The sequence below is a fragment of the Trichosurus vulpecula genome, chromosome 9 (genome assembly GCF_011100635.1).
Source record: "Trichosurus vulpecula isolate mTriVul1 chromosome 9, mTriVul1.pri, whole genome shotgun sequence".
Taxonomy (NCBI): Eukaryota; Metazoa; Chordata; class Mammalia; order Diprotodontia; family Phalangeridae; genus Trichosurus; species Trichosurus vulpecula.
Genome location: NC_050581.1, coordinates 60,264,902 through 60,290,616, shown reverse-complemented (window position 1 = coordinate 60,290,616; position 25,715 = coordinate 60,264,902). Strand labels below are relative to the sequence as shown.

At 38.9% G+C, this 25,715-nt stretch overlaps 1 protein-coding gene across 1 annotated transcript in view; it reads left to right on the top strand.

Annotated features, from left to right (window-relative positions):
• Positions 1–1,346: 1,346 nt before the first annotated feature.
• LOC118832122 (phospholipid-transporting ATPase FetA-like) overlaps positions 1,347–25,715 on the top strand; it is a 127,030-nt gene continuing 102,661 nt past the window's right edge. Inside the window, 2 exon segments of the mRNA XM_036739556.1 lie at positions 1,347–1,371; positions 7,431–7,532. Coding sequence (XP_036595451.1) covers positions 1,347–1,371; positions 7,431–7,532 — 127 coding nt within the window.

The following is a 25,715-nucleotide window of genomic DNA, read 5'->3' as shown; positions in this document are numbered from 1 at the left end:
CTCTTCCTTCAACACCCACAGATTCAGACATTTAGTAAGTTGTGATCACATAGCTTCCTTCCATAATATGGAATATGTGTGTGTGTGTGTGTGTGTGGGTGTGTATGTGTTGTGTGCACACACGTGTGTACACACAACACATACACACATATCCAGGCAGACTGTACTATCGTACATTTGGGCAACCCCAGCCCAACTCAGCATCCACACAGCTTAGAAATAAACTACAGCAAGAGATAAGGCCAGACAATTCCTAAATAAGGCAGGGCCTAGTTTTACCCACCAAATGCAGAATCAAATAGGGCCTACCCATACCATCTAGGAGTATAAGAATGGACCAGAGCACAAGCCCCCAGTACAGAAACTGAGGCTGAAGACCCAAGGGGAAATAGGAGAAAATACAGAAGACAATGAAGAATTACTTTAAAATAAGAGAAGCTCAAGGGGGAAACTCAAAAGAAAAGAATAAATCTACAATAAATCCAAGTAGAGCCTTAGAGAGAGGAATACCCTTACCACAAGGACTGCAAGATTACCTGGAAGAAATTAAATGAGAGATACAAAATTTAATAACTAAATAGGGAAAAATGGCAAGAAGAATTAATATCTTAGAGTAGATAAATTGAAAATCTGTAAAATTAGAATGGAATGAACAGAAAACAGTGACTGTATGAGACAGCAAAAAATATTAAAGCAAAATTTTTAAAAATTGAAAGAAAATATAAACAATTGACCTGGAAAACAGAACAAGGAGAGAGAAAAATCATAGGATTACCTGAAAATCATTAGCAAAAATATCTTGGATAGTATATTTCAAGAAATTACAAATAAAAAACTGCCTAGTTCTCTTAGAATAAGAGGGTAAAGTAAAATAGAGAAAATCCACCAGTTACACCTGCAAAGAAACCCCAAATGAAAACTCTTAAGAATGTTATAGTCAAAATCTAGAGTTTTCAGGCAAGTAGCCAAAAAGAAAGAATTCAAGTACTAGGGAACCACAATCAGGATCACACAAGACTTGTCAGCTGCTATGATAAAGAGGAAGAGAACTCGAAGTGTGGTATTCCAAAAGGCAACAGATAAAAGCGTACAACTAAGAATAACCCTGTGTGGCAAAACAGAGTATAATCCAATAGTTGGGGAAAAATGAATCTTTAATGAAGTAGAGGAATTCCAAATTTCCTGATGAAAAGGCCATAACTGAGTAGACCCTTTCAAATGGAAAAGTGGGAGACAAGAAGAGCCTAGAAAGGTACAGACATTTTATCAACTTGAAGGCACACTGTTAGAATATATTGTTTTCATCCTAATGAGGAAAAAAAAACAGATGTCTTCTTAGAGTCCAAATGTCCTCAGGGGTCACAGAGAAAGGTAAGTTAGATAAACAGAGTGTCTGGGGATGGTTTTCTTTTATTTGAATTGTCTTCTCCTGAAGGAGAAAATATAAGGAACATGGGACTCAGGAAGAAAAGAAAAGGAAAGGGAGGGAACTCAGTATCTCAAACAATAAGGATGCATAGGATAAAGAGCATGCAAACATGGAAGAACGGGTGAGGGAGGATGAGCATCTCATGAACATTACTTTCTCCTGAACTGGACAAAGGAAAGTAAAACATCCTTACACCCATACAAAAAGAAAATACATTAGAAATACATTAAACTCAACAGGGAAATAGGTGGAGACATGGAGGGTCAGTTAGTCAATAAGCATTTGTTAAGTGCTTACTTAAGTGTGCCAGGCACAGTGTTAAGTGCTGGAAATACAAAGAAGGGGAAAAGACAGTTCCTGCTCTCAAGGAGTTTATAATCCAGTGGGGGAGACAACATAAACAACTTCATACAAACAAGATACGTATAGGATAAATTGAAGATAATTAATAGAGGGAAAGCACTAGCATTTGGGGGCATCAGGAAATTGCATAAGGCAAAAACCTCTCTTTGGACATGTCTAGAATATATGTCTCATTCTACATTTTGAGGCCATCACCTCTTTGGCATGTTTAGGATAATATGTTTCATCTCTGGGCTTCTGGAATTGTGGCTTATTAATCAAAATTGATAAGAGTTCTAAAGTGTTTCAGATTTGTTTTTCTTTAAAATGTTGTTATTGTATAAATTGTCCTTTCACTGGTTCACTCATTTTACTCTGTACCAATTCATACAGGTCTTCCCATTTTCCTCTGAAGCTAACCATTTTACTATTATTGTACCTTACTGGTAGAAAAATGTTCTACTACACATTTATATACCATAATTTTTTTAATCTGTTTCCCAATAGGTGAGCACCATTTTAGTTTCTAGGGTGTGTCTCACACCAGCTCGCTCTTTCTATAGATAGATAGATATAGATACACACACACACACACACACACACACACACACACACAGAGTTCTCCTTGACATCTGATTGGCTAGAGCCCACATGCAGGTGTCTGATTGGCTGGAACCCACATGCACATGTCTGATTGGCTAGAGCCCACTTGTGCATATCTGATTGGCTCAGAGCAGAGAGGCATGTAAGACTGAGGCTGGGAAACTGAATAACACAAAAGAAAAACAGCAAAAAATCCCAGTTTGCTTGCCATTACATTCCACCTCTCCAAGATACTGGCCTTCACAATGCCAACAAGAGATTGTTATGGCCATGGATCCTGGAACAAATCAAGGCATTATACTTTGCAATCCCGTCCTTGTCACCAAATGTAACACCAATATGATACCCATAGCAGCTGCTATGAATATGCAGACATAGTTCCAGGGTAGATTCACAAAATATAACAAACTCTCTTCCTCAAAGGCAAAACCAAAATATTTGTTTGTATTAGGATGCCAGGAGGGTAGATTTAACAAGGTACTGAACATCATTAATCCAGAGAGCAATGACATTCTAAGCATTCTTTCTGTTAGGCCTCCCCACAAACAAGCTCCCCTAGGCAAATTCTTCCCTCTACCTGCTTGCTTCTCTCATCACTGCCTCACTCTCATTCCCTGCTCCTGCTCTCACGCACTGCTCTGCCTCCCTCCCCAACATTCTATTTCAGATAACATTCCATTAGGCAAACTCCTCCCATTGTGGGCAAGCTCCTCCCACTGTGGGCAAGCTCCTCCCACTATGGGCTCCATGTAACTCAGGCTCTACGTGACTCAGGATGTATCACAGCTGTGAGCTGGGCCAGAGCTCAAAGCAGGTCACACAGGCCTATTAGTGAATGGAGAAGATCTTTCTATTCCATTAATATTACATTTGCTTATGTTACTCCAAAAAGCTGATATAAATAATTTTTGTACGTATGGGTCCTTTTCTTCTTTTTTTTTTGGTGATATAGGCCTAGTAGTGGTATTGTTCAGTCAAAAGTCATAGTTTAGTGACTTTAGAAGCATTTCTTTCAAAGAAATCTAAGCTATCAACAACCATATAAAGAAATTCCCCAAATCACTGATAATGAGAGAAATGTAAATTAAAGCAACTCTGAGGTTCCAATTTATACCCATCAGATTGGTAAAGATGACAAAAGAAGAAAAAGATGATAATTGGAGGGAGAGTAGGCAAACAAACACACTAATGCACTATTGCTAGAACTGTGAATTTCTCTCTAGCCATTCTGGAAAGCCATTTGGAACTATGCATCTGAAGTCCCCAAAGTGTACATACCCTTTTAAAGTGCTATCACTACTAGAGCTATACCCCAAAAAGATCAAAGAAAGAAGAGTGTACGAAGTTATTTATAGTATTTCTTTTTATACTAACAAAGAACTGGAAACTAAGGGGGAGGGGGTACCCATCTGTTGTGGAATGGCTAGACTAATTATGGTACATGATTGGACTGGAATATTATTGAAACATGAAAAATTGGAAAATAGCTTCAGAAAAATCTGGGAAGACTGTGCACTGATGCAGAATGAAATGGGCAGAACCAGGAAAATAATTTATACAATGAAAACATTGTAAAGAAAAACCACTTTGAAAGACTCGAGAACTCTAATCAGTGTCCTGAGTAATTACAGTTCTACAGAACTGATGAGGAAACATGCTAGCCACTTCTTGAGAGAGAGGTGATGAACTCAATATGCAGAATAGTATATATATATATTTCTGGACATGACTAGTGTAGGAATTTGTTTTGCTTGGCTGTGCATATTTGTTAAAACAGCTTTGTTTCTCTTTTTTCCAATGGGGTTGTAGTATGGCAGCATGAAGAGGGAAAAGGTTAAGATAGGGAATGAGAAGGAAGGAAAAAGAAAGGGATGGGGGGGGGAGGAAAAAGTCATTGTGACATTGTTTTTTAATGCCAAAAAGAACTACGAAGAGCTTTAAAAGCTGCAGTTTAAATTATTAAAAAGCAAGCTAGACATAATAGTGATCTGCAGTTTCGTGTGAAATCCTTTTTTTCCTATTCTATTATATACCTAGATGCCTATTTTATTTGGTCCAGAATTTTTGAAATAGGAAAAAAAATGTCTTACCATTTCTCTTCTCTACTCAGCAGACTTCTATGGCTACTTATTGCCTTTAAGATAAGTACAGACTACTTAACTTGGAATTTCAAGCCCCTCATAATTTGGCTTCAGATTCCATCCCTGAACTGCACTCCTTTCTCACCTCTGCCTCTTAAAATCATTGGTTTTTGTCAAGGTTCAGCTCATATGTCACCCTATATGGGAATCCTTCCCTGATTCTGTTGGTTGTTAGTACTCTCACCTTCCTCAAATAATAATGCAGATGTTAACAAGTATCCGTCTACCAGTAGAATGTCATATCCTTAAGAGCAGTAACTGTTTTCATTTTCTCTTTCTATGCCCACTGCCTAGCATAGTACCTTTCACATAGTAAGTGCTTAATAAGTGCTCACTCTTTTATATTGAACTGGATAAGTAGGAGGTCACCCAGAACAGTCTCCAGACCCTCTCCAGCAAGCTCAGGTGGATGGCAAAATATATATCAACCAACAATACTTTTTCAGGGATCCCCTTCATGTGGGGGATGGGGGATTGGGACCAGATATGGTTTTCCGTTTGCAACTTCTATTCAGGGCAGCCCTCCTGGAAACTTGGGGACTGTTTCCCATAATTCAGTTGTTAACTATAAAGACTAATGGATCTCAGGCAGAAAGTGTACTGGTTGTTACAATTGTATTCCAACCTAGTCCCAACTGGGGTTTTCTTTTTTTTTCTCTATTTTCCCTTACTTCTTAATTTCTTCCAGCATTTAACAGTTTCTCATACAGAGTAACAGTTTGATGAATGCTTGTGAACTTCCAGAATTGTTGGAGTGATAGGTCTCTTTTATCTCTCCCTCACTGTCATCATTTCTCACCTTGCCTCCAGGATATTCATTTTCCGTATTTTACAAGCATGGGTATCTGCCTTTCTCCATAGTGCATTTGAGTCAGAGGTCAGATTTTTTTTAAAAGACTGACACTTAAAGGAATTTTGGAGGAATAAAACAAATGTATAGGCTACAGAATTGTTAAGTTTCAGAACCAAGGAATATAAAACTAAACTATCCCTTTACTTCAACATAGATTCAAGCACAAACTTTCTGGGTTAACTCCCATGGTACCTGTCTGAGAAAGGATGCTTTCTCTGGTCTGTTGCAGCCCAATTTATGTTTTTTCTTCTATTCCAAAGGTAAAACCCTATCTGACTCTTTCCACTAACTCTTAGGGTTAGTGTTTTCAGATATAATCAGGCCTGCATCATAGCAAAGCTCCTGCTGTCGCCCATTCCTTCAGACTGAGTTAGGCATACTTCACTCCCTGCCCCAGAGGAAGGCTCTCTTGGAAGCTCCTCACAGGTTTATAATACCATATAGACAGGACAGGTACAGATATACCACTAAGAGCTAATACCTGATTCAATTTCTCTACAACTGGTGGGTAGTCTTTCTCAGTTGTCTTAGCAAATTTTCCATCACTTTTCTCTTGAGCTCTGACTCTTGCCCTATGCGCAGTAGTTGGTTACAGTGGTCTTTGAGAGACTCCACCACTCTCTGGAGCCTCTTTGAAAACAGGCAAGTTGCCCGGCCTCTTATAACTACCTTCTGTGTAGTACTTGTCCATCAAGCTTCTAATTTGTTTGTTTCCTAAACACCAAGGTTGTTGTTGAGTAAAAGCCTGTTCCTTTGTTAGAGTTCTTGACAATGAACTTGAGCATCACATCGTCTGTGTCCTTGGGGACTCTTTTAAGCTGAACTCATGGCTAATTGATAAATTTCTTTCGTCCAATTTTTCAGCTGAGAAATAACATCCTTGTTATGAGCATTTGCATCCTCTCTATCTTCTGAGATTCCAAAGCATAGGTCAATAAGTAAGTGTTGTTCCTGCCAAAATATCAACAAGTAAGGTTTTAAAGCCTGTAGTGTCATCCCTGGTAGAAGTTCACACATGTATAGAAATGCTACATATACATGCTCATACTGTGAGAAACTACTTCCCTCTCCCTTCCTTGGCCCTCCATTTCTAACACATAGATAGGCCTTCTGCATATCATGCACACACCCTGTAGCAACAATCTTGCTATAGCAGCTACTGTGGCTGTATAAGACCAATAACACCAGCATACAGAAGGGCTGCTAACACAGGTTCTTTGATCTGCTTTACTAAGGAAAGTAACTTTAAGGGGTTAACAATCTCAGCTTAATCAAACATACACATATTCTTCTCTAGTTCTGGGGGAAAAGATCAGCCCCTTGAACTTCAAGACAAATACAAACAGAAATTGCAAACATCAACAGAAAGACTTCGTCTGATCAAATCACAATTCATAGTTACCAGAGGATCACCAACATCTATCTGGGTTACGAAGGTGGGGTGGGGGGGCGGTGTTCAATGGCTTGCCCAGAGGCTGTCACCCATATTCTTTCAGTGAGTGTACCCCCAAAAGTCAAACCCCAACCTCAGATCTTATATACTCATCTTAGGGCCCTGGGGCACTTGATTACCTCAGTGCTAGAAACACTCAAACGAAGAGCAGTGAAAAGTCCCATTTAGGGTGTGGGAAAGTTAGTTAATCCCTAGTACCACCATTTACAGGGTTTCCAGTCAAAGACTCCCAATTGTCTTAGTGCTGAGAAATATTCCAAGACAAGATCCCACTTTACCAGCCCCATTCAAACAAAGGCCAGAATCATTAAAGGCACTTAAGAGAAGAAGAGCAAAAGGCCCCACCCTGATTACCACCCCTGTCATCCCCAGTCTTGTTCTTAACTTTGATTCTTCAATCTCAAAAGATTATAGTGTTTAGAGCTTAAAAGAATTTTAGATATCTTTTCATTCAACCTCCTTATTTTACAGATAAAGAAACTAAGGCTTAGACAGGTTAGATTAATCTTTTCCTACCCTCTCCCTTTTACCCTATGATAAAAATTGAGATTTCAGTTTATGCCTTCACATTCTTTGAAGTAATTTTTTTTCCTCAACTTTTATCCCCAGGGGTCTCCTTCAGGAAGGAATTTGTGAAAGAAGGAGGGGACAGATTACCTCATCATCATGAGGATGATGTATCTCATGGAGTTTATCAGAGAACATGGAAAGGTATTTATAGACTTGGAAGGAGCAAAGAGAAAACCGTAGAGTTATAGAATCTCAGAGTTAGAAGGAGTCATAGAAATAGTTCAATCCTCTCATTTTACAGATGAAGAAATTGAGACTTAGAAAGGGTAACTTGCAAAAAGGGCTAAAACCTAAGTAATTGTATTGAGAAAATGTCAAGACAAAGCAAATGCTAGTCAACTTGCACACATCTAGACGAGGAATAGGCTCTAGATAGCTGCAGAAGTTCCTTTCTGTCTCAGAGAGAAGGGTCCAATAGGTAAAGAAAAGACACTAGATTCAGTGTCATTTGCTTGCATCCACCCATCCAGAACATTCTCACTCACTAGGAAAAACTGGTCAAAGGTAGGGAATTTGGCACTGGGGCCGATTTTAATTGGCATGCAATTGATTACTAGTGGTACTGACTGACCCTTGTCAAAAGCTTTTGCCGGCCAAGAAGGCCTATGCAAGATATGGTGGTATGTGTACAATCTCCTTAACCCCCCCTTTTTTTTTTGCCTAAGAGCCAGAACTTGTTATACTACTTTTCAGAGTTAAATATTGTATCACAATACTTTGAGCTGGATGCACAGCTGATTTTAGAGTTATTGAGAACCCTTAGCAACTCAACTGTGGGCCTAATGGCATGTAAGATTTTATACAGTGATATAGAACTCAGTTGAGCATCTCAGAATTGTATATGTGTACAGCAAGTTATGTGAGGTTGCTAAAACCTGAGGAAACAATTGAAAGCAACCATCAGAGATTAAAGAAATAATTTGTAGATGCATTTAGGAACCAAACTACACAAACCAAGCATGGGGAAAGCAGATGAAGCAGAAGTATGCCAGAGAAAGATCTCAGAATTACAGTGGACCACAGGTTATAAATCCACAGTGTGGGAACATGATTGAAGAACTGAAATAGATCCTAAGATGTAATAACAGTAGTATGATACTCAGGAACCAGAAAGTAGTTCTTCTAAATTGATAAAATTCTTTTTGTGTATTACATGAAATTTTGGTTTCCATATCTAAGGAAGCTTTGTAAGGATTAATGGGGATCCATTAGAAAAGGGCTACCAAAACTGGTAAAGAGTCTAGGTGAAAAAGCTAAAGAAGTCATGGTTATGTGGTCTAGGGAAATAAGTCTGAGGAACAATTTAAATTCTGTCTCCAAGTGTGGGATTATTTGTTGGTGGGAGAGGGGGAAGAACTGAGGGCATTCATTCTCTTTTCCAAAATCTTTGACTTTGCAGTTCTGCTGTAGCTCAGGGAAGGAGTTGGGAGTAGAGGAGAGATGTTTGCAATAAAAGGTAGTAAGACCATCTGAATAGATACCCACACTGAGCCTCAAGGATTAATTCACCATATAATCAAGGTCTGTTCTCATCTTTTCTGTTCAGAAATTTTATTTGATCAGTTCAAATAAGTATAATAGGGCTCTATGAAATCACTTTACACTAGATTCATAAGAGATTAATCTACAAGCCAGTTAGTTAATTTATAATGGGAGATATATCTGGCAAGATAATTTACTAGCATTTGTATAGGGCATTCTCTTTTGGAGGTTATATGTATTTGGGAAATCAAATTTTAGGCCAGGAGATCTCTGTATTCTACTTAAAATATGCTTTACTCTAATTGTTACTATGATAGTGTGACAAGCAAGAAATAATCTACTTAAGATATTTTTCTTTCTAAACTTTTCTGTGATTTATAATAACTCCCCCCAAATACCTGAAGACAATGAAAGTGGACCTCATACCACAAGAGCCCTGACTAGGGCTAGGAAAGGTAGGCAACTATCAAGAGGACAGTATCTGAGGTGGGAGAGAAGGGGTGGTGTGTGGGGATGGGAAAATGAGGGACATTATTTAATGTTACTTTTTTAAAATAAATAACTGAATCCTCAAAAACTGTGGTTCATATGTATTTATTTTATGGTAAGTCAAGTTGTATGTGTTTCAGTAAAGACTAGAAAACTTGATGAACAGTAATATAATGGCACAATTTTCTAATGGGGAGAGGGCTATGTAATTTTAAACTTTGACTGGAGAGCATAAAGGTCTTCTTCCCTGTTCTGCCCAAGACCCACCTGGGAAGTTGTAGAGCTTTAGTTTTATAAGTCTTCAACAAGGATTTTCAGTGCCACAATTGGATAGCTTTGGTGATATTAGATGATTAGAATGAATGTCCTTTTATTAACGTGGTGTACATGATAATGTGGTACCTTAAGATCTTTAGTTCCTTGATTTTATGTTTGTCTTCCAGGAGATATGGGTAGAGCCTCTCCTAAGTACTATCTTAGGTTCTTGGATAGAGCATGGCCTCTTTCCTAATGAAGTTGACATCTAAAACAGATATTCTAATGCGTTTCATCTCCTGTAGGAAGTCTTTCCTGATCCCCCAACATACTGGTCCCTTCCTTCTCCAACCCGATAAATTTACTTCCCCTTGATTTGATAATACTGTATTTCACTAGGAATTAAGATGACAAATAGTATTTGTCTTGAGTAACCCATTATGCTGACCATTTCTATCAGTTCAAGTCTGTCCTGGGCCTTGAGTAACCTATTATCTTGAATGAACTATCACTATCTGCTAAGTCTCCCTAAGGGCAGAGCCTATGCCTTTCTCTCTGGTCGTTTTTGTCCCTAGGTAAAGTATGCTTGTATACAAATAGTTTTGTGAGTTGGAGCAGAAAGAAACGGAAGGGGGAAAGAAGAGGAAAAGAACAGTGATAGAATAGAATTCTTTAAAAGGACTTAGTAACAATGTAGATACATGTAATAGTTTGTTATGTGTATTGAAAAAGCTTTTTAAAAAAGTTTTGCATTTTTCTATTTTGGCAACTTTTTTTCTTTATTACGGGATTACTTAGAAAGTCTTAGACAAGAAAACAATAATGGAACTCATTTTGCATGAATTTATTGAAATCCTGATAGTTCTCCTTTTGACTTTTATCTAGAGCTAGATTGAAATCATGGGAGATAATTTTTGGGATAAGGATCCATTAATCAAAGTGTCTGGGTGGAAGCCATTTTTCAGTGCTACCACAATTTGTTGTTGGAGACTCCATCATGAATTAAGGACATAGAGTTTTTAAATGTTGGTTAAATGTATTATTTTCTCAACCCTTCATTTATTTTTCAGACATGGGAGAGGCTTTGAAATTTGGGAATGCCTGTAATGGCTTCTCATGTTCCATTAAACAGCTCCTTGAGAGTAGGGATGGTTTCATTTTTTTTTTTTGCATCTGTATTCCTACCCCCTAGCTTATTACCTAGCACAGGGCTGTCCAACCTTAGGTTTTTATTGAAACAATAGACAATATATTTTGTTTTGCCATTTTAGTGAGAGCTTTGCAGTAGCATTTACTAAAGCATTTATGTAAATTTCTATGCTTGTAGGTGGGATGCATAAATCACACTGCAGGCCCTGCTTTTGGACAGCCCTGACCTAGCATAAAGGAGGAGGCACTTATTAAATATTTGTCAGTGATTTAGTCTGGAGCTGTGTAAGATATCTGTGATTCATGCTTCTTTTTTTACCACTGATCCTAGTATAAACCCAGATGCTGATGATTAGTGCCATTATCCATAGGAACTAGAGGTTGGAAGGAGTGGAGGGAAAGGAACATTTATATAGCTCCTACTATGTACCAGGCATTTTGCTAAGTGCCTTACAAATATTACCTCATTGAATCCTTACAACAACCCTTCAAGGTAGGTGCTGTTGTTTTCCCCATTTATAGTTGAGGAAACTAAGGCAAACAGGTTAAGTGACTTGCCCAGGATCACACTGCTAGTAGTATCTGAGGTCAGATTTGAACTCTGGAATTCCTGATTCTAAGCCTCAAGATTAGAGGTCTCACAATGGCCCAGGTTTGAGTTATAAATGTTATTTCAAAATCAATATAATATTTCAGGGCAGTAGAGAAGAGAACACAGAGTATTAGATAAAAACTTAGGAGAACAAAATCCTAGACCTAACTGCTTCTACCTTGCTGTGTAAGTTTAGAAAAGTTATGTAGCTTCCCTGTATCACTGCTTTCTTATAGGGTTACTTTGAAGACATAAAAGATATTTTCTTAGCCTGATCTCTGTGGGCTGGTTCCTTCCCACATTTGAGTTCACTTAAAGTTGATCTTTGAATCAGATACTGGAGCCTCTGTCCAAAGACTCTGTTGACTTTAAGAACTGAGAATTTCACCCTCAAAAAGCTGCCCCAAGCAGCTTCATCTAACACCCTGGTCCTTCTGGGCTGCATCTATTTCTTGGCTCTCACATCTGGAGTTCAGTTGCTTCCTATATCTTTGTTGGGATTTATTTTAAAGAGAAAAGTTATTATGCAAGAATTACAACTGCATACAAGGAATAGTAGTGCAGAAACTTTTGATCATCCAAATTACAACTATCTGGTACTCAGGTTATTGAATCCACAACAAGTTCTAAACTAGATACCCTTCTAAACTCCTGTGGAGGTTGGGAACTGAGTTTTGGCCTTGTCCTCCTGGCATTCCACCATGTTCAAATTAGAATCCTGGAGTTCCATGCCTGAGTCCTGTTTTCATAAGCTCCTTATCCTTTAATCCTCAATTCTTTACCAAAACACCCTCTATTCTGGATTGAATCTATCCAGCTTCACAGTCTTTTCTCAGATTTTCTTATTACCAGCTTTTAAAATCCACATCCTACCTTAATCAATTGAAAAGCCTCCTGACACTGGTCTGGTGGTGTATAGCTCTGTCATTACTCAGGAAAACACTAATTGATGTTTAGAATACTAGCCATGGGGGGGGGGGGGGGGGGGGGAGCCAAGATGGCGGCTGGTAAGCAAGGACTAGAGTGAGCTCCGTACGGAGTCCCTCCAAAAACCTATAAAAAATGGCTCTGAACCAATTCTAGAACGGCAGAACCCACAGAACAGCAGAGGGAAGCAGGGCTCCAGCCCAGGACAGCCTGGATGGTCTCTGGGTGAGGTCTATCCCACACGGAGCTGGGAGCTGGGAACGGAATGGAGCAGAGCCCAGCCTGAGCGGCGTGGACCAACAAGACCAGCAACCGGGCAGAGCATGCCCTAGCGCCCTGATTCAGTGAGCTGCGGCAGTTACCAGACTTCTCAACCCACAAATACGAAAGACTGCGGAGAAGGTTAGTGGGAAAAGCTGAGGGAGTAGAAGGAGTTCACGGTTCGGCTTCCAGCCCCGGGGGCAGTGGAGGTGGGGCAGCTACAGCTGTTGTTGCTTCCGGCTCCAGGCCCACCTGGTGGGAGGAATTAAGTGGCAGATCAGAGCAGGAGTGCACAGCCTGCTGAAGATCTAAGCCCAGTCTGGGTTGGGGGTTCTTGGGGAAGGAGCAGTGCTGGTGTGGCAGAGCCGCCACCTCCCCCCCAAACGTGGAACATAGAACTCTCTAGTCTACAAGCAGTCATACCCCACTGAAAAACTCAAAGGTCAAGTTAGTTGGCTGGGAATATGGCAAGGCAGCGAAAATGCACCAAGATTCAGTCTCAGACTTTGCATTCTTTCTTTGCTGACAAAGAAGACCAAAACATACAGCCTAAAGAAGTCAATAAAGTGCAAGAGCCTACACCAAAAGCCTCCAAGAAAAACATGAACTGGTCCCAGGCCATGGAAGAGCTCAAAAAGGATTTGGAAAAGCAAGTTAGAGAAGTAGAGGAAAAATTGGGAAGAGAAATGAGAAGGATGCGAGAAAACCATGAAAAACAAGTCAATGACTTGCTAAAGGAGATCCAAAAAAATACTGAAAAATACACTGAAGAAAACAACACCTTAAAAAACAGACTAACTCAAATGGCAAAAGAGCTCCAAAAAGCCAATGAGGAGAAGAATGCCTTGAAAGGCAGAATTAGCCAAATGGAAAAGGAGGTCCAAAAGACCACTGAAGAAAATACTACTTTAAAAATTAGATTGGAGCAAGTGGAAGCTAGTGACTTGATGAGAAATCAAGATATTACAAAACAGAACCAAAGGAATGAAAAAATGGAAGACAATGTGAAATATCTCATTGGAAAAACCACTGACCTGGAAAATAGATCCAGGAGAGATAATTTAAAAATTATTGGACTACCTGAAACCCATGATCAAAAAAAAGAGCCTAGATATCATCTTTCAAGAAATTATCAAGGAGAACTGCCCTGATATTCTAGAGCCACAGGGCAAAATAGAAATTGAAAGAATCCATCGATCACCTCCTCAAATAGATCCCAAAAAGAAATCTCCTAGGAATATTGTTGCCGAATTCCAGAGCTCCCAGATCAAGGAGAAAATACTGCAAGCAGCCAGAAAGAAACAATTTGAGTATTGCGGAAACCCAATCAGAATAACCCAAGATCTGGCAGCCTCTACATTAAGAGATCGAAGGGCTTGGAATACGATATTCCGGAGGTCAATGGAGCTAGGATTAAAACCTAGAATCACCTACCCAGCAAAACTGAGTATCATGCTCCAAGGCAAAATATGGATTTTCAATAAAATAGAGGACTTTCAAGCTTTCTCAGTGAAAAGACCAGAACTGAATAGAAAATTTGACTTTCAAACACAATCAAGAGAAGCATGAAAAGGTAATCAAGAAAAAGAACAAGAAAAAGAAATTGCAAGGGACTTAATAAAGGTGAACTGTTTTGTTGACATTCCTACATGGAAAGATGATGTGTATGATTCATGAGACCTCAGTATTAGGGTAGCTGAAGGGAATATGCATACACATATGTTTATGTATATATATGGGTGACTGTGTATGTATGTATATATCTATGTGTGTGTGTATATATATAGATAGATAGATAGATAGATAGAGAAAGAGAGAAAGAGAGAGGGAGGGAGGGAGAGAGGGAGAGAGCGGACACAGGGTGAGTTGAAGATGAAGGGAAGATATCTAAAAGAATACTAGCCATCTAGTATTTACCATCACTTATAGAATAGTGCGACTCAAGTCCAATTTCACCCCAAATTTTGTGAAAATACCCCATTTTCTATCACAACAAGAACATAAAAAGGAAGGATGATGTGCTTGTACTGGTCTCCTATATTTAGGGGACACAGAAGTAGGAAGAGATGACTCTCAGACAACTCATTCACAGAATGTCAGTTGATGTATCCTCTAGTGTCCACTACTGGCTTCATCTCTCTAACTAGAAACACAAAACTCTTCACCTCTTTGTTATGTGTTTCTGAGGTCTTGTAAGAGAAGAATCCATTAATGTAATTATGGTCTTTCTTTGATAGCTTATATAATCTGATAATGACCTATTACGTATAGATGCATAATATTAGACATTTCTTGGCCTAAGATACATAAAATTTAGCTTCATATCTGGGGTAGCTCTTAGAATAGGCTTTCTTTTGATCAATTCCATTTTTAACTGTTTGGCAATGCTGAAAATTTGAATGGCTCCCTTCTACTATTCATAGTTCGTAATTCATGATGGGCACACCCCCTGAAATTACCTTTTTAAAAAAGCTTTTATTATTGGTAACTTTTTATAGCCCCTTCATTCCCAAATACATCCCTTTATCCTCCTCTGAGTGAACCATCTCTTGTAATAAAAAAATTAAAAAGAGAAGAGAGGAAAAAGCAATTTAGCAAAAGTAACCACCACATCAACTGAATCTGACAATATATGCTGTGTTCTACACTTACAGTTCTCCATCTCTCCAGTGAAGAGAGGGAGGTGAATTTTCTCATCTCCTTTGAGGAGAAACTTGGCTGTTATAATTGCACGTCATTCAGTCTCCCTTTATATTGTCATTCATTTAATTTAAATTGTTGTAGAAACATACCTATTGTTTTTCCAGTTTTACTTCCATGACATCAGTTCACATAACTGTTCCCACTAATTCTCTGAATTCTTCATATTTATTTTGTAATGGTGTAGTAATTTTCTATATACCACATTTTGTTGAGGCATTCCCCAGTTAACAGTTATATATTTTATTTACAGTTCTTTGCTACAATAAAAGGTGTTGCTGTAAATATATTAGGGAGTACAGGGCCTTTCTTCATATCTTTGACCTCTTTGAGGTATATGCCTAATAGTGGAATCCCTGTATGGGGTCAAACATTATGGTTATTTTAGTTACCTTCTTAGCATCATTCCAAAAAGCTTTCCAGAAATTTCCAATTCAGTTATCAGCGCTCCCTGAGAGATTGTGGCCTTAGTTCAGTCCCCAAATCAGGAGCCATCCTTTCAAGATCAAGTCAAATCAGCAAGCATTTGCCAAGGGCCTGCTATGTGCAAGGCACTGTACTAAGTTCTGGGGTACAAAAAAAAGCCAAAAAAAAAACCAGTCCCTGCTCTCAAGAACTCATAGTTTAATTGAAATGACCACATGCAAACAACTATGTACAAAACAAGGTGTGTACAGGATAAATTGGAGATACTCACAGAGGGAAGATACCAGCATTAAGGAGGATTGGGAAAGGTTCCTTGCAGAAAGTATTTTAGTTGGGACTTGAAAAAAGGCAGGGAAGTCAGGAGATAGAGATAAGAAACAAGCAAATCTCAGGCATGGGGGACCACTAGTGAAAAATGCATAGAGTTTAGGGAGATGGAGTGTCTAGTGTGAGGAATGGGAAGAAACTCGGTTGTAGCTGTGAAATTCAAATGGTCTGCTTCTATTCTAATTTTTAGATTTAAATCACATATCCCTTTTGAATTTGTTACAGCATGCCATAATGAATAGTGTGTTGGACTTGGAATTATTAAAAACCTTAGTTGTAATTCTACTTTACACTTTTAATAGCTGTATGACCCTAAGCAAGTCACTTAATCTCCTTTAGTATGAGTTTCTCCTCCATTAAAAAAGGGGTAGGATTAGATGTGTTGCAAATGAAATTCAACAAAGATAGACTGAGGCATGTATTCTCTGAGCGAGATAAAAGTTTATTAGCAGGGTGTGAACCTGATAATAAAGGGGTCAATGGTAGCCTCAGTTTAAGCTAAAAGACCCCTTGATCAAGATGAAGCTCCTTTTTGTAAGCAGAGAACAAAGAACAGAACTGGGTAGGTGAGGAAATAATAGAATTGGTTGGGGCAGCTACGTGGCGCAGTGAGTAGAGCACTGGCCTTGGAGTCAGGAGGACCTGAGTTCAAATCCAGCCTCAGATACTTGACACACTTACTAGCTATGTGACTTTGGGCAAGTCACTTAACCCCAATTGCCTTGTCTTCACCCCTCCAAAAACAAAACAAAACAAAAAAATAATAATACAATTGGTTATAGGAGTGGTGAAATCATGGGGTTGATGACAACATGATCGGTTACATGGCTGGGGCTTAGGGAACAATATGATTGCTTAGGGGCCAGCAACAACCCCCTCCTTTCCTCCTGTGACTAAGAAATGTTCATTGTTTGAGTCTGCCTTCAAGGTTAGAGATAGTGAACCAGACTTCTTTGGATAGCAAACCAGATAACTTTGAAGGATTACTTGGTGGTGTAAAGATTCCCTAATGTCCACGTACATTCCTCAAAGATAGCAGATTTCCTTGAGGCAAGAATACAACAGTGATTAGCAGGAGAACTAGGTTTCTAAACTTAAGTCATTACAAACCAACTGAATTTCTACACTAAGTTCAAAGACAAATAACTATGATTTAGGCAGTTACAGGATAAAATCAATTGACTGTAAACACTATCAATAAAAAAAGATGCAGAATCAATTTAATCTTCTTCGATGGCTTCTAAAGTCACTTACAATTCAATCTGTGATGAACCTCTGATCTTTCTAGCTTTCCCAACAATTCTTGTTAAAAAGGGAGTTCTTTGCTAGGTAGTTAATGTATTTAGGGTTGTCAAACACTGAGTTACTGAGTCCAGTTATTTCTTATTCTTCCTTATCTAGTCTGTTTTCTTGATCTACTTTTTAACTAACACCAAATTATGTGAATAATTATTGGGTTTTTTTTTAATGTAGTTTGAGGTCTGGAAGATCTATTCCCTTTCATTTCTACCTTTTTTTCCCATTATTTCCCTCAATAATCTAGATCTTTCATTCATACAAATGAATCATCATTTTGTTTAGCTATGCAAACTCCCTTTGGTGGTTTGATTGGTTTATTTTTAAATCTGTCCACTAATTTTTGTAGGATTGTCACTTGTATTTTATTTGCACAGACACTGAATACCCTTTCAGTTATTTATTTCCAGTTTCCTTAAAGATCATTTTGTAATTGTATTCATTTAAATGTTGAATGTACTTTGGTAAATTGACTTCTTCTGTGGTTATTTTGATTGGTACTCCCTCTTCTACTATTGCTTCATGGGTTTGAAAAAGCTGTTGATTTTTGTGGGTTTATTTTGTGGCCTGCAACTTTGTTGCAATTTAGCTCACTTAAGGACTTCATTAGTTGCCATTCAAGTCTCAGTCTTTTCTTTATCCTTATTGATTTTCATTTGGTTTCATTCTGCTCTCTTAAGGGTGTTTTTAATATGTCTGCCTTTCTATGTTTATTTTTGAGCTCTTTTATTAATTCAGGGTCAATTTTTGTAAAAATGTGAGTGCTGAAAAATGTATATTCCCCAAATTTCCCATTAGATAATTAATAAATGTCTAATTTCTCATTATTTTCAGATCTTTTAACTTCTTACTGTGCCTTTTTTTGATTCAATGTATTGCATACTTAATCCGTTTCCACTCATTTATCTATCTATTTCTTAGCCAGTACCAAATTGTTTTAAGGATGACAGCTTTGAGATTTGGTACTGTTAGGTCCCCTTCCTTCCCACTTTTTTTTTCATTAATTCACTTGATATTCTTGACCTTTTGTATCTCCAGATGAATGTAGTTACTTTTTTCTGGGTCTGTAAAGTAATTCATTGCTAGTTTCGTATGGCACTGAATAAGTAAATTAATTTAGGTATTATTGTTATTTTTATTATATTGACTCAGCCTACTCTTGAACAATGGATACTTCCCTAGTTATTTTGATCTATCTTAATTTGGGTAAAGAGTATTTTGTAACTGTTCATAATAGTTACTGTTTATGTCTTGGCAGGTAGAATCCCAAGTTTTTTATACTATTTTTGTCATCTTAAAAGGAATTTATTTCTTTCTCTTCCTGCTGAATTTTGTTGATAATACACAGAAATACTGATTTGTCTGAGTTTATTTTATATCCTGTAACAGTTAAAGTTGTTATTCCCAGTTTTTTCTTTTATAGCTGTCATTTCTTTTTTTCCCATTTTTTCTCTACCATTCTCTTTTGTTTTTAAAAAAATTTTTTTCAGCTCTTTTAAAAAAAAGTTCTTCCTTTAACTCTTCTGGTTATTCTGGATGGACTTATGTCTGTTTTATTCTTTCTTTGAGGCTTTGCTTATAGATGTTTTCTAGTCATTCTCTTCTTCTAGGTTTCTGCCTTTAGCTTCCCTGTCACCATAATGGCTCTTTATGATGGGATTCCTTTTTTTCCTTCATTTTTTCAGCCTACTTTTCTTTTAAATTTTACTTGTGATCAGACAAGATCACTCCACCCCCCCCCATTGAATGCAAAAAAAAAACCAAAACCCATCACAAACATGTATAGTTAATCAAAACAAATTTCTTCGTTGATCATGTCCTAAAAAAAATTTGTTTCATTCTGCATTCTAAGACCCTCACCCCTTTATAAGGAGATGAGCAAAATATTTCATCATTAGTTCTCTGAAATCATGATTGGTTATTACACTGATAAGAATTCAGTGTAATGGTATTCTATCACATTTATATACCATATCTCGTTCAGCCATTCTCCAAGTTATGGGCAATCCCTCAGATTCCCATTCTTTGCCACCTCAAAAAAAGATCAAAATATTTTTTACATCCTTAGAGTTTGTTTTGTTTAGGACTAATCCCTCCCTTGACCTGCCCTCCTTCTAATTTTCCCTCTCCTCTTTTTCCCTTTCCCTCCTATTTCCCTACTGAATGAAATGTATTTCTCTACCCAGTTATGTGTGTATTCTTCTTTTGACCAGTTCATGTGAGAGTGATGTATAAGTATCAGATAATCCCTCACCCCATCCTCCTTGTTTGTATAGGTATCCGGTTAAGTACCCTGATTATGTGAGAGAATTTTCCCTAACCTTCCTTTCTTCCCTGCCCCATCTTCCCACTGTACTCCCCTTCTCCCCTCTTTCCAGTCTTCTCTTAAGATTATAAAGACATAACAGAATCACTCCAAGGCCTTGTCTAATTAGACTGCTTTTGTGACCCCTGATTATTAGAGAGCTCAGAGGAGACACGTATATCATTTCCCCATATTTCAATGTAAGCGATTTATCCTTGTTTAGTCCCTTATTATTGTTCATTCATCTTTATCTTTTTATGTTTCTCGTTGACCTGTGTTTGAACTTAAAAGTTTCTCCACAGCTTTAGTCTTTTCATCAGGAATTCTTGGAAATCCTCTTTCATTAAAGGTTCATTTTTACCCCTGTAGCATTATGCTCAGTTTTGTTGGGCAAGTTATTCTTGGCTATAAACCTATAATCCTTTGCCTTCTGGAATATCACATTCCAAGTTCTCTGCTCCTTTATATAGTGGTGGCTACTAAATCATGTGTGACCCTCACTGTAGCTCCTCAGTATCTGAATTCTTTCTTTCTATTTGCAGTTTTTTTTTCTTTGACTTGAAAGGTCTGGATTTTGGCTATGATGTTCCTGGGGGTTTTTATTTTGGGGTTTCTTTCAGGAAGTGACTGGTAGATTCTTTCTATTTCTACTTTGCCCTCTGGTTCTAAGAGATATGGTCAGTTTTTTTAGATATTTTTTTTGAAATATGATTTCTAGGCTCTCATTTTGGTCACAGCTTTCAGGTAGTCCAGTGATTCTTAAATTTTTTCTCCTTGGTCTGTTTTCTGGGTCAATTGTTTTTGCTTACATTTTCTTCTATTACATTTCTTTACATTTTCTTCTATTTTTAAAGCCTTTTAAGATTTTATTTTAATGTTTCTTGTTGTCCCATGGAGTCAGTGGCTTCTACTGGAGCCATTCTGAAGCTCAGAGAATTTATTGTTTGGGCAAGGTTTTGTACCTCTTGTACTAAACTGCTAATTCTTTTTCCAATTTTCCCCTTCAGTGTTCTCATTCCATTTATTTTTTTAATAATATTTCCTCCCAGTTGTGAACTGATCCAGCCATTCTGGAGAGAAATTTGGAACTATGTTCAAAGGGCTATACAACTGCATACCCTTTGATCCACCAATACCACTACTAGGTCTATATCTCAAAGAAATCATAAAAAAGGGAAAAGAACCCACATGTACAAAGATATTTATAGCAGCTCTTTCTGTGGTGGTAAAGAATTGGAAACTGAGGGGATGCCCATCAGTTGGGGAATGGCTGAACAAGTTGTGGTATATGAATGTAATGGTATACTTTTGTTCTTTAAGAAATGATGAGCAGGTGGATTTCAGAAAAACATGGAAAGACTTAGATGAGCTGATGCTGAGTGAAATGAGCAGAACCAGGAGAACATTGTACCCGGTAACAGCAACACTGTATGATGACCAACTTTGGTAGACTTAGCTCTTCTCAGCAATACATTGATCTAAGACAATTCCAAAAAACTCATGATGGAAAATGCTACCCACATTCAGAGAAAGAACTATGGAGTCTGAATACAGATCAAAGTATACCGTTTTCTTTCTTTTTTTCTTCCTTGTGATTTTTCCCTTTTGTTCTGATTCTTCTTTCACAACATGACTAATGTGGAAATATGTTTAATATGATTGCATGTATGTAACCTATATCAGATTGCATGCTATCTTGGGGGGGAATTTGAACTCAAAATCTTATAAAAGGAAATGTGGAAAACTAAAAATTAATTAATTAATTAATTTGAAAAAATTAGATTTCCCCCCAGTTACATGTAAAGTCAATTTTTAACATTCATTTTTAAAAAAATTTTTAGTTCCAAATTTTTGCTTTCCCTCCCTTCCCTCCCCCTCCCTGAGACAGTAAGCAATTTGATATAGGTTATACATGTTCAATCATGCAAAACATATTACCATATTAGTCATGTTGTGAAAGAAGACACAGACCCAAAGGAAAAAAAATGTGAAAAATTACAGAAAGTGACAAGTAGTATGCCACAATCTGTGTTCAGAATCCATCAGATTTTCCTCTCGGGGTAGCATTTTTCATCACAAATGCTTTGGGATTGTCTTGGATCATGCGTTGCTGAGAAGAGCTAAGTCATTCAGTCGATCATCACAGAGTATTGCAGTTACTGTGTACAGTGTTCTCCTGGTTCTTCTTATTTTACTCTGAAAACAGTTCATATAAGTCTAGGTTTTTCTGAAATTTACCTATTCATCATTTCATGTAGCACAGTCAGGGTCGGGTAAACAGACAATTTTTAGGGCACCTTTTCTAGCCCCTTCCTCACACCAGGAGGTGAGCGGTGTAATCCTTAAAAGGCTGCTCAGACACGCAGGTGGCTGCTGAACCCCACTGCTGCTTCCAGTGGGAAATGACCCTATGGCCTGGGCTGCCTGTGTGCAGGATTGTGACTACAGCTCCCAGTATATCCGCACCTACTGCTTCACCACTTGCCTGTTGCCACAGAACTTTGAGATAAGTATAATGGTAAAATGGTATGGGAAATGTCTTTTGATTCAGGCATAAATTCAGAGAGCAAAACTCCAATGGGCTGGCTGTGTTGTTCATATGCAAAATGTCCACTTGCCAAAAAGACTATTTTCTGGAGAACTCACACAGGGCAAGCGTTGACAAGGTGGTCAGAAGAAGCGATACAAGAACACTCTCAAAGTCTCTCTCAAGAACTTTGGAATTGATTGTGTGACATGGGAGACATTGGCACAGGACCACTCAGCATGGCATTCCACATCAGAGAAGGTTTTGTGCTCTGTGAGCAAAGCAGAATTAAAACATCTCAAAGGAAACGCAGGATGCGCAAGTTTGGAGTATCCACCCCAAATGCACATGGACTATTTGTGCCCGACCTGTGGTAGAGCATTCTGAGCTCATGTTGGTCTGATCAGCCAGTCAGATGCATCGAATCTTGACTCAAGCACAGTGATGTCATTTTGGTCCTCTTTGAGAATGAAGGACAACAACCAGCACAGTAATAGTTCATTATAATCGTATACCACAACTTGTTTAGCCATTCCCCAGTTAATCTTATTCCATTTATAAAAAGATATTTTACCCCGCCCCCCCCAAAAAAAACCTCTTGCTTCATGTCTTCCAGGCTACTTGGATTTGTGTCCAAACTATGTTTTTCTGAGGCTTTGCTTTTAGATGTTTTGGCATCATTCTCTTCTGGGTTTGTACCTCAAAGCATCCCTGCCACTTTTTTTTTCTCCCGTTCTTCCAGCCTACTTCCCTCAGACTTGGTGTTAGGGCTGGGCTCTGCCATGCTTCTGTAGGGAAGGTCCTCTCCCCTCCCCTCACTTCCCCTCCTCTCTCCTCCTCTCCCTTCCCCTCCTCTCTCCTCCTCTCCCTTCCCCTCCACTCTCTTCTTTCCTCTCCTCTCCTCTTGTGCCATGCCCTTATCTGAAAGTGTTCTGCCCAAAGGAAGGTTTATTTTGATGGCCAAAACCTACCTAGTTAACTCAGGGTTTACCAGCTCGATTTCCTTCTCTTAAGACCAAGACTTGAACCCAACTCACTCTGGATCTCATTGATTCCTCAACAACAGGTCCCTGCCCTGCCTGAGCACCACTTAATGGTTATTTTTTGGGCCCTCCTGGCTCAGAGCAAATGTAAATGGTAATTGTGTCTCTTTTGGCAAGCAACCCAGAGGGTCTTTCACTCCCAGTTTGATTTTTTAAATTTATTTATTAAAGGGGCCATCCCTTGACTTACTTCTTAAAGAGGTTTATTCACTGAATGGGCTTTGCCTCACTCTGAGTGAGAACTTGTAAAGATCTGATCTTCAAAATGCTAAGGTCTCCCACTGCATCCTGGGCCATCTCCGTTCCTCCTGATTGGTATCTGGCCACTGGACCCAGAGGGCTCTGGAGGAGAAAGGAGCGCAGTCCTCCCTCACTCAAATCAAATTAAATTGCAAGTCATGTCCTCATCTCCCTGATGTCATAGTCCTCTTTGAGAAGGAAGGACAAACCACAATCATTTCAATATTGCTGTTATGTGCAATGATCTAGTTCTGCTCACTTCACTTTGAGTCGATTCATATGTCTTTCCAGGTTTTTCTAAAACCATCCTGCTCATCATTTCTTACAGCATTGTTGCTGTCTAGGGGTGCTGGGAACCCTGAAATTCAAGAGCAAAAGACACAAGTCCTGCCTTGAAAGAATTCGACTAAAGCCTTCTATCAGTCAGAGACAAGGGTTATTAAAACACCAGTTGAGGTAGGCAAGATTTTAAGAATCCGTGCTATTAGTCATATTTTAAAATCTGAGCATTTGTGACACTTGTATTGACAAGAGGGTCAGACTCTTAAGGATCTGAGCAATTTAATGGAGGGCAAGATGGACCTTATATACCAAAAGGCTGTGGGAAAATTTGGATGTGATCAAGGAGTAGCCAATTAGTCTGGGGTGGCAGGGAGGTAACAGAAGGGGTCTATATGGAATTAAGGAGTGGTGGTCTAGCGTGGGGCCACAATAAAAGGACAGTTGAAAGGATTATTAACTGGAAAAGGCCAGGTGTCCCAGCAAACACCAGGGACCTGGGCCTCATGGGAAAGTCCAGGACCCTTTAGGGGTCCATCGTTAGTGCCTCATTAGCGCAATAGTATTCCTTCACAATTCTATACCATAACTTGTTCAGCCATTCCCTAGTTGATGGGCATCTCCTCAATTTCCAATTCCTTGCCACCATATAAAGAGCTACTACAAATATTCTTATAGATATAGGTCGTATTCCTTTTTCCTTGATATCTTTGGGATATAGACCTAATAGTGGTATTCTGGGTCAAAGGGTATGCACAGTTTTATAACCCTTTAGGCATAGTTCCAAATTGTTCTCCAGAATGGTTGGACCAGTTCACAATTTTACTAGCAGTGCATTTGTGTCCCTATTTTTCTCTATCCCCACCAGAAGATAAATATTCTTAAAGGTAGAGATGGGGGGTGGAGCCAAAATGGCAGCTGGAAAACAGGGATTCACTTAAGCTCTCCCCCAAATCCCTCCAAACACCTGTAAAAAATGACTCTAAACAAATTCTAGAGCTACAGAATCCATGAAATAACAGAGGGAAACAAGTTTCCAGCCCAAGATGGCCTAGATAGTTGCTGGGAAGGGTCTGTCACACCGTACTGGGAGCAGAGTGCATCCTAGCATGGGCTGTCAGGACAGATCAAGCCAGGAGTAGATCATGTGGAGCAAGCTTTAGGGCCCTAAATCACTGAACTGTGGCAGTTACTAGACTTCTCAACCCACAAAACTGCTGGATCTGGGTGAGAGAAGTGTGTGGTCTGGCCCCAGCCCCGGGGGCAGTGGAGGTGGCTGCAGCAGCAGCAGCAGCAAGAAGCTCTGGTGGCTGCTTCCAGAGCTCCAGGGGCAGCTGCTTCCGGAACCCCCACAGTGGGAGGAATCAAGCAGCGGATCAGAGCAGGAGTGCAGCGAGTGCTTTGCTGGCGCTGAGGCAGGGTTCTCTTGCTTTACCCTGCTTGGATCTGGGTCATGGTCCTGATTGGCGGTTCTTGGGGGAGGAGGAACGTTGGTGTGACAGAGCTTGCAGTGACCGTGGAGTAGAAGTAGCTCTGAAAACAGCAGCACAAAACTCCTGAAGCTTGGGACAAAGCACTCTTCACCCTGAAAGCAGTCATATCCTGACAAAAAGCTCAAAAGTCAAGTAATTGGCTGGGAATCTGAGCAAGCAGCATAAAAGGATTCAGACTGTAGAATCTTCTTTTTTGGTGACAGAAGATCAAAACATACAGCCAGAAGAAGTCAACAAAGCCAAAAAGCCTACATCAAAAGCTTCCAAGAAAAATACGAATTGGTCTCAGGCCATGGAAGACCTCAAAAAGGATTTGGAAAACCAAGTAAGAGAAGTAGAGGAAAAATTGGGAAGAGAAATGAGAGTGAAGGCTGAGATGAAAAGGGAGTACATTTTAGGCATGAGTAATGGACTATGTGAATATACAAATGCAGGAATTGACACTTTGAGTTAAAGTAACAGCTACAGGTCAGCTGGACTAGAATATAGCATGGATAAAAGGGGACAATGTGAAATAAAGCTGGAATTTTAGA